A 9,762-nucleotide genomic window follows, 5' to 3' on the forward strand; every position below is an offset into this window, starting at 1 on the left:
ACCTCCTCCAGCAGTGCCTTCTCCTCTACAGAGCCAAAAACAGATGACATCAGCCCCTTACTCCCCCCTTAGAATCCCTGTCGGCCTCGTGGAACAGCGTGTGCATGAAGGAGTGAGGAGGAAGAGCGGGGAAAGGAGGGAAGAAGAAGGCTGGAGCTGGAGGTTGGTTACTTTGGCAAGCGGACAAAGTTCTGCACAACCTCACCAGGCAGACTTCAAAAAGGTGGAAAACTGGAAGCTTGCTGCTGGCAGGTCTTGTTATCAAGGGGAGCCTTATCTGCTCCATGGGGCTTGGATGAGCCAGAGTGGCTGCTAACCTCTGGCTGAGCTATCCCAGCTCCCCGAGGAGCTGCACTGTCATTCAGAGGAGAAGAGAAGCATCCTGAGTCCAGGAGACATAAAGAATCATAGAATCCTTAGAGCTGGAAGGGACCTCTGAAGTCCATCTAGTCCAACTGCCCTGCAGTAAACAGGGACATCACAGCTAGATCAGGTTGCCCAGGGCCTGATCCAGCCTCACCTTGAAAGTCTCCATGGTCAGGGCACCAACCACATCCCTGGGAAACTTGTGCCAGTGCCTCACTACCCTCACTGTGAAGGCATAAGAGCATCCTATTTGCAGCCATCAAGGGGAGTAAGGTTGGGGTATTCCCAGCCCCAGAGCGTATGGGCGTCCTGTCACACATTGATTTAATTCCTCTCCTAAGTGATGCTCTGCTCCCTCGAGTCCTGCTGCAGAGCACTTCATGGTGAGCAGCTCTACTTCTTCCTGCATCAACAGCTGATCAGATTTTCTCCCTGATGTAAATATATCTGGCCCCTTCCCATTTATACTTCCACTCACCAGATCAGCATATGAGGCAGAAATACCCCTCATGTCGTGTTAGAATATGAAATGCAGGAATTCCTTTTTTTCACCCCCAGAAAACTCCAGGGCCTCTTATCTATGACAGCTGTCCCTCCTCAGCCATGGCTCAGGGCTCTGCACAGACCACCAGGCAGCTTCCATCCAGGCATCATGTTTAGGGATGGAAGAGAGCTATCTTCCCTTCCCTTCCCTTCCCTTCCCTTCCCTTCCCTTCCCTTCCCTTCCCTTCCCTTCCCTTCCCTTCCTTCCCTTCCCTTTCCCTTCCCTTCCCTTCCTTCCCTTCCCTTCCCTTCCCTCCCTTCCCTTCCCTTCCTTCCCTCCCTTCCCTTCCCTCCTTCCCTTCCCTTCCCTTCCCTTCCTCCCTTCCTTCTCTTTCCTTTCCTTCTGCAGCAGAAGCAGAGCAGCAGGCTGGGACTGCCACCTGCTGTCACCAAGCCTAACATAACTTTTTCCTCCTAATCAAACAGCATTGTTTCATCTATTTACTCATCCCCCACATCAAGTGCTTTGCACATGTCAGCACCCAGAGCCCATCCAAAGTCTGGTTGGTGGCTTCAGCCCCCTTCTTCTGCCCCATACTCACATACACACACAGCCTGGGGAATTCCCTGCCAGCAAATGAGGCCGGAAGAACTCCTCTTGTTTTTATCACCAGCTGCACGGGGAGCTTCCCTTTTTATTTAACTCTCCCACTGTGTGAGCAAGATTTCACATGAGTGTGGCTCTGTGCAGACACAGCATCACAGAATCATTGAACCAGAGAATCACGGAAAGCTTGAGGTGGGAAGGAATCATAGAATCACCAAGGTTGGAAAAGACCTAAAAGATCATCCAGTCCAACTGTTCACCTATTACCAATAGCTCTCACTAAACCATGTCCCTCAACACAGCATCCAGGAACACAACATCAAGGAACCCCAGGTCCAAGCCCTGCCCAAGCAGGGACACCCACAGCACAGATGGTTTGGGTGCATCCCAAGCATCCTCAAATGCCCCTGCATGGACAAACAAACCAAACCTCAAGCATCATGAAGGAAGGTCCAGATGCAGAAGGACATTGAAAACTCAGTGGTTTATTGGTGGCAGACAAAACCAGATGTCGATGTAGTCGTGGTGGTGTCCAAGAGCAGCTCCTACTTGTGGTCCTGGTTGTGTGGCCCTGGGGTGCTGGTCCATCCCAGTGCAGTCTGTCACCTGCAGCAGCGCAGGCGGCCATTCAGGCAGCTCCCAGACCAGGTCTCCATGTGGAAGCAGAGCCTCCGGCAGTGGCCATGGTTGTTCCTGCATAGCTGGCTGTCTGAAAAACCTTTTGCTGTGGAGGGAAAGGACACGGCTGAGCTGCTTAGGAACTCACGCAGAACCCCACTGGTGGTACTGAGTGAGCAACCAACACCTGCAACTGGAACAAGGAGCTTCATGGTAAGTGCTTGGGATCTGAACATCAAACACAGCACACATCTTAACAGCTAAACATGGGCAGCTGTGGGTTGGCTGTGTCAAGTGAGGTGGATCCCTTGGGCAACACCTTTATATGCAGCAGGAACACCAGGAGATATACACTGATGGGTATGCAACATCAGGGCAGTGGGCAAGTCCTTCTCTCTCCTTTTATCTTTAGGGCTTAAGTTAAATAAAGGAGAGAGTAAGCACACCAAGGTGACAGATCTCCTCTTCTTGATTATCTGAGTTGGTTACTATGGAAGTTACACCATCACAGTCCCTGTAACACTGCAGTGACCCTATGGCAGGATGGGACCTGAATTCCTCACATGTGCACTTGCCCAGAGAGGTGGTGGTGCCCCATCCCTGCAGACAGCCAAGGTCAGGCTGGATGGGCTCTGAGCACTGATGGAGCTGTGGGTGTCCCTGTTCAGTGTAGGGGAGTTGGAGCAGATGGCCTTGAAGGGTCCCTTCCAACTCAAACAACTCTATGGTTCTATATACAAGCAACCAGTCAAAGAGCACAGCTAAGGAAGACTTCCCTATTAAAGCAGAATCCCAGAAGAAATGAAACAAACAAACAAACAAAATGACCTTTCAATCTTTCTCCCCACTTTCCTTCTCAAGAAACTTGCCTTCTGTTTGTCACTGTGTTCTCCCTGCTTTGTAGAGAGCAGATTTGTTCCTTGGAAGCAAGAGTCAAGTCAAACGTGACTTGACTTGACTTGACTTGACTTGACTTGACTTGACTTGACTTGACTTCTCTATCTTGTCTGCCTCTACCTGGTGATTGAATCCTGTCTCTCATCTCTCCACAGCCCTACACAAACCTCTGCAAATATTTGATCCTTACCAGGAGCATCCTGGAGGAGGAGAATGACGACGATGGCAAAGAGCAGCTGGAGGATCCTCATGGCTGAACGTGGGTGGGCTTCCCACCACCAGGAGGGCCGCAGGGAGATAGAGAAGAGGGAAATCCTGGATTTATAAGGCTGAGAGTTGTGTAACGCTCCAGGAGCGGAGGGAACTTTGTCAATCTCAGATGCATTTCAACATGACGGCAAACAGTTGCTCTGGGAACTGCCCGCTCTCGGACACCTCACGTTCAGGGGGAGGAAAAGACACACACACAAAAAAAAAGCCAAAAGAAAAGAAAATAAAGGAAAAAAAATAGCAGCAGGTTTCTGTCAACAAACTGCAGTGAGCACTGGGGAGTCTGCTCCTGGTTGCTGCTGGAGACAGGATGTTGGGGCTGACCCAGCCTGGCTGTTGGTGCGTATGTCAACTCCAGCATGTGACGTTGGAAACCCATCCAAGTGTTTTCAGGATCAAAGTGTTTTGTCTTCTTTTTTTTTCCTCAGTTCCAGCTCCCAGTCTCTGTACACGTTTGACAAAGTCCAGTGTGACAAAACCCAGAGTCTCCTGCTACTCAGGGCTCCCCAACAGTGCTAAGTTGGCTTGGAAAGCATTGGATCCTTAAAAACCAAAGGTCTGCTCACATTTCCTAACTTTCTGGTCTGCAAAGAGATAGTTTGCCAAACTTTTGTTTTCAGCTGCCAAGAAAAATGGCAATTCAACGTATTCCTTTATGAATTCGTTACATAGGAAAGCTGGGATATGTCCCCATAATTAGCAGGATCTTTAGGAGAAGAGTGTGTATTGCAGCCTGATGCTGGTTTGTTTTAGTTCTCCGGATCAGTTCCAGGAAATCAGCAGACGTGGGACCTGAATTTCAACTTTGGCAAACAACACAAAGCAAACAGCAAGGAGAAATCTCCTCCAAACAGCACAGAAATGAAGAGAAAACATAGGGACGTTATAAAGGTATTTTTTTACAGCAATGAAGCAGCAGAGGGCATCACTAAGTCTTTCATTTTCCCTCTTTAAGTCACCTTGATGGCCTTTAATTCACAGGCTGGGCACCAGCCAGCGCTAGAGAATGTAAAAGTACTGTAATGTAGTGGGACGTGATGTGGCCTTTGGGCTTCTTGAAAAGTACAGGGATTACCTTCATCAAACAGAGCAGATAAGGGGCCCTTCACCAGTTGGACTTTGGGTTGTGGGACACTGTGTATTTAAACTGGGTGTCCTATAAGCTGGCCACACGCAGCCTGGAGAAAAGCAGTGGGTCTGTGTGCAGGAGGGGTGGTTGTAAGGGTGTGTGTAGGCTCTGGAAGTCTTGGTGCTCTGCATACTGGTAGTAGGGCAGTTCATCAGGCTTTAAACTAAAGGAGGGGAGATTTAGGTAAGGCGTTAGGAAGGAATCCTTTACTTAAAGCTGCCCAGAGCTGTGGGTGCCCCATCCCTGGAGGTGCCCAAGGCCATGGATGGGCCCTTGGCAGCCTGAGCTGGTGGGGGGCACCCAGCCCATGGCAGGGGTTGGGGCTGGATGGGCTTTAAGGTTTCTTCCAACCCAAGCAATACTGTGATACAATTCTACAACCCCAAAAGAGTGGAACTCTTGGATGTGTCTTTCTCTGATGATGGGACTGGAAGATGTGCATGCTGGCATTCTGGATGCGTGGTTTAGAGCAGAGCCAGGCTACCAGGTGGGCACAGTGTTCCCAATGATGACCAGCAAAAAGCTGTGACTTATTCCTAGTTGGCCAGCTCAGAGGGTGAGCTCTATCTGGAAACATCAGAATGCTTCTTGCTACACCGGTGTGGGATTTCTCATATGCCCAGACTGTTGTCTTCTCAAGGGGAGAGAAGTTTTACATGGTGATATCCTTCAATAAAGATTTTCCTTGATCTGCAGCCAGTTTTTTTTTTCCCCTAAATTCAGCTCCCACTCTTTCCCCTAAAGTTATTCTTCACCATGAGACCATGAGCAGTGAGACCATATTCACCTTCAGCACCTTCTTCTAGACTCCTGGCATACCCCCCTAAGCCAACTGACACCCTCCTAGCATCGCAGGGGATGCTCTGGGAGCAAGCTCTGTCCAGAAGGCTGTTGTGCCTCCTGGCCCACAAGACAGAATTGATGTTTAGGAAATAATGCTAAAACCCTACTCATGGTCAGGCTTACAGACATCTGTTGGGCCATACCAGCCATTCCTATTCCCTGGAAAATATAGGTCTTCAGGTCCGTAAGATATCTGAGTGCTGACTGAAGTCAATGGGGACTTAGCACCCACTCAAGTTGCCTTAATACAATGTGTTACCATTTGGGATGCTCTGAGGTTTATGAGACAGCCATGCTAGCTGGTAGGTGTGAACCTGGGCCTATGTTTCCAGCTATATCGGTAAGCAACGGAACACACAAAATAGGGTAGAATGGGGCCATGCCTTATTGCAGCAGCTTGTGTCTAGCATCCCATTACACCACTGCAAGAGGAGCATTTCCAGGTGACACCCTGATGGAAATTTGGCTGGTTGACAGCTTCAAAACATACAGAGGGCAGAAGGCCCAGCGTCTGGCAAGGAGATTTACGGGACGAGATGATGAGCTCATACGCTGCACTTTCATAGGAAAACAGGCCATAAATATGGTGGCTAACAGTCCCTCAGATAAGAGGCGTGAATCACAAACTTTGTGGATGAATCTGAGGAAGAAACTGTTTGCTTTGGAAAAGAGCCTTGATTTAAATGCCCGCTGTGTTGTGTGTGCTGGAGAGCTGGGCTGCAGCCTGCAGAGTGGGGAGGAATTTGGCTCCAGGCTCTGTTTGCAGCAGTGGTTCCCAAGCACTCCTGTCTGTTTGTGGGGATCTCCAGGGGAGGGCTGGCATTTCCCTGTGTGCCTCAATGGCCTGGACTGTGCTATGATGACCCAGGGAGAAGATCCAGGCTGCTCATGAATCAGGAATCAAAGCAGATGATTCAATGCCAGACCTCTGGCGCTGGGCTCTGAGCATGGTGAGGTCAATGGGAATTTTCCTGTTTGGTTCATCAGAGCAAGAATTTCATCCCCCAGGGAGGACTTTTCCCTGGCTCTGGCCAATGCTTCAGCTAATTGGCATAACTCTGTATTTACATCATTGTTTTCTTGCCTTTGCAGAAGTGATTGACCTGGAGAGATGCGGTTTAACCTGGAATCAGAGATCAAGAGCACATTGGCAAAGCAGGGGGGACCAACATTTCCTGTTGAAGACACACAGGAGGGCACAGGGTGGGTCTGGAGAGCAAGTGGAGTTTGGCTGGTGCAGCTCAGAATCATGGAATCATTTGAGTTGACCTTTAAAGGCCACCTGCTGCAATGGCCCTGCAGCACCTCCATCAGGTGCTCCATCCATCCTCACCTTGTATGTAGAAAGCTGCTAGTTGCTTTGAGGTTATTGCTGGGAGAAAAGGAGGAGCACCAGAATGCAGCCTAAGGGCAACAATGGACAACATTCGTATCCCTCCTTCCACTTACAGTAAGCAATTCTGGGGTCTCTCTTCCTTCTGCTGCTTTGTGGAAGAGGAGTGAACCCACAACAGTCCTGCACTGTCTGATTGAGCTCGGGAAAGACTTAATGATGGCACATTTGCTCCTGCTATGGCCTTTGCCAATGGTCAAAGGGCCATGTAAGCATGTGGAGCATCCTCATTCCCTTTCTGTGCTATATTTCTCATACAGCCCTTCCCATTGCCTGTAGAAACCTGGCACAGTTTGGGAAGAATGAGTAGGTAAGTGCGGGGGGTTGCACTTGAATGCACTTGCATGTGAATACACAGAATGCACTTGTATTTATGTTAAATCAGGCTGCACTGAAAGCAATGAAGAAGAAGGCTGCCCCATTGCAACTCTTCTCCCCAGGATGGGATGGGAAGAGTGCTGGGTGTCAGCAGGAGTGACAGACGAGCACTTGCTGTTCTGTTAAACCTCAGGTTTATTGTTTCTGGGTAAGGAGAAAGGCAGTTTCTCACCTATGCATGACAGGTAGCAGCTGGATGCCAAATGGGACAATATATAGTCTGTGTGGCTCTGCTTTAAAAAGTCACAGTGAAAGGAAAAGGTCCACAAGTGAATCCACAGCCAATGAGAGCTGGAGCAGTTCCCCCATAGAAAGGAATTGCATGTCCTCCCAACATGGTCCTTGCTAGTGGAGCTGCTGCTCTCCATCCACTGCATTTCGGGCACCTTCAGGTCTTGGTGGGTGTCAGTGATAAAGGTTTACAGCAGAGAATGATGGGTTTAAAGCAGTACTTAGCCAGGTATTCCCCAAAGATGCATTTCCCCATTCGGCACAAGCCCCTGTCGTGGTTACAGCTGTCTGGGCCTTGAGTGCTTCCTGCAAAGAGGAGTGAGCTGGTGAGTGAAAATACACAGTGCTTCCTTGGGCACCGTCATCCTGCTGCACCTACAGCCTGGGCACACACAGCAGCATGGAGCACCCCCAGCATCCCATGTACCAGATGCAGCCTGGAGGAAGGAGGAAGTTTTCTCTTAGAGCCTCCAAATCCCAACCCCAGAGCAAGAGAGCACTGAGGTTCCCCAACCAGGCTGCTCCCAGATTGGTGATACAGCATTACTCCAGGGGATGAAGTCATGCTTCTCACCAAGGTGCCCCACTACTTCATCCAGAAACCTGAGGACACCTTCCCCCATCACTACCTATAGCATCATGGTATCGTTACACAGCGAGGAAAGCTTCCTCCCCAGCTTACCACCCCCAGCCTTACCGTGAGCGAGCAGGGAGATGAAGATGAACACGACACAAAGGTTCCCCATCACTTTGGTCCTGCTGGGTAGCAGCAGGGCTGAGCGTGAGACTGTGCAGAAGCTTCTGCATGATGCTGGCAGGCGGGATGGCATCCTGAGGAGGGAGGGAGCAGGCAGGAGTTAATTATATCCTGGTGACATTCACCGCTCAGCAATCCCCTGTGTCGTTCTGACCCAGTGCCGCAGCTCCAAACAATGCTGTTTGCTTCACTTTTGCTTCCTCTACCTGGCAGCTGGTATTTTGGGTGGGTGGGTTGCCAGGAAAAACGAGGTGCAGGAATTTCTCCGTCCTCCACCAGCAAAGTGCCCAGAGAGATGATGGGCTGAGCGGTGGCAACCTGCAAAGAAAGACTCGCTCTTGGAGTTGCTGCAAGCTGGGAGTGATTCATTTCTATCTGAGCTCCTGTGAATATTTGCTCCAACTGAAACCTGGGCGTGATTTTTCCTGCCAAAAAGGCCATTCAAGCTCTGGCTTCTGAGAAATTTGGGAGGTTTTGTTCCTGAGCGTAATGACCACATAGCACTGATGGAGGAGGTGGCTGGTTAGCTCAGCAATGTGCCACTCGATGGGAATTATGTGAGAGATATGATATGTAGCTTTGGCTGTAAAATCTGCGTGTGATATTCCAGCTACCCTTGCCTGGCTGATGTCCACAGTGATCCTTCCACTGCATTAATACCATTGTTCTTGTGAATACACTCTAAGCTGGACAGCTGAAAGACTGGGGCTAAAAATTTGGACTAACGTATCCTAATCTGAGGCAGTCGAGTGCCAAAACCTGAACAACCTGTTCTAGCTGTAGAAGTCCCTGTTCATTGGGTGGGAAGTTGGACTTGATGGTCCCTTTCAACTCAAATAATTCAATGATTCAAAAAATCTCACATTTTCTTTGTTCACTGATTACTCTGTTGCTCTTGGTCACCTGCTGCATCAGGAGTAGGTCCAAGAGCCTCTTGGAGTGAGAATTAGTCCCTTAGGAGTGGGAATGTGCCACAGGACTTGAATATGTGTTGGGCAAGGTGTTGTTGGCCTGGGACCTCTTCACAGTTGGTTGCACTGTGAGCATTTGGACTTGCCCCCTCTGGGCTGTGTGGTTTGCAAACCTGCAAGGAATGTCTGGCAGAACAGCTTGCGGCTACGGACCATTGAGTCCAGAGAGAAACCAGTGACAAGCAACAGCAGACGAATGAGTGTATCTGTCAACAAAAACCACAACAGAGGAGCATTTCGCATGAATAAAAAAAGCATTTCCTTGCACCATCTCCTGTCTGCCAGCCTCAGTCTTAGGGGAAATTTAAAACATTCTTTCCAAAAATGGATGTGGGAGCTTAAATCCCTAATTCCATTGGATGGCTGAATGTGTGGGTTAGGGGGGAGGCTCCTGGATGAAGACTGCCCTGTTTCCTCAAACCATCATATGTCAATGAGGATTTCTCTCTGCTTGCACAGAGCTATTAGAGATACTGCTTTTGTTTTGGGCCTGGATAAAGGTTGGTGTGCTTAGAACTATCCAGGTTGAATGGGACTCTGGTCAGACTGGGCTGGTATTAAATGTGGAGGTTGGTGGCCCTGCATGCAGCAGTGGGGATGGAGCTTCATGATCCTTGAGGTCCCTTCCAACCCAACCATTCTATGATTCTATGATCCAGGTTTTCTGGCTGTGTCAATTTGCCTTCTTTGCACAGAGATCTTGCTCTGCTCATGTCTTTCAACCAACACAGTTGTGGTGAAATAGTGGAGTGACCTCAGAGGAGCCTCTCACCTGCAGACTGACTGGGAAAGGTTCTGGTCTTTCCAGATGCAATCCAG

The 9,762-nt window shown here is 49.5% G+C and overlaps 1 protein-coding gene across 1 annotated transcript; it reads right to left on the reverse strand.

Annotated features, from left to right (window-relative positions):
- Window positions 1-7,095: 7,095 nt before the first annotated feature.
- LOC107312343 (gallinacin-12-like) lies at window positions 7,096-8,263 on the reverse strand. The gene is made up of 2 exons (XM_032443938.1): window positions 7,913-8,263; window positions 7,096-7,521 (listed from the first exon to the last, which is right to left on the reverse strand). The coding sequence occupies exons 1-2, from the start codon at window positions 8,043-8,045 to the stop codon at window positions 7,373-7,375; spliced, it is 282 nt and encodes a 93-aa protein (XP_032299829.1). The 5' UTR covers window positions 8,046-8,263; the 3' UTR covers window positions 7,096-7,372.
- Between the last annotated feature and the right edge of the window lie 1,499 nt (window positions 8,264-9,762).

The sequence above is a fragment of the Coturnix japonica genome, chromosome 3 (genome assembly GCF_001577835.2).
Source record: "Coturnix japonica isolate 7356 chromosome 3, Coturnix japonica 2.1, whole genome shotgun sequence".
In the NCBI taxonomy this organism is placed as follows: Eukaryota; Metazoa; Chordata; class Aves; order Galliformes; family Phasianidae; genus Coturnix; species Coturnix japonica.

Bases quoted from the DNA above. Each gene is read 5' to 3' on its own strand.
- LOC107312343 (XM_032443938.1), bottom strand. From the start codon at position 8,045: ATGCCATCCCGCCTGCCAGCATCATGCAGAAGCTTCTGCACAGTCTCA. The intron at 7,522-7,912 runs GTAAGGCTGGGG...TCCTCTTTGCAG, and splicing joins CATCTCCCTGCTCGCTCACG to GAAGCACTCAAGGCCCAGAC.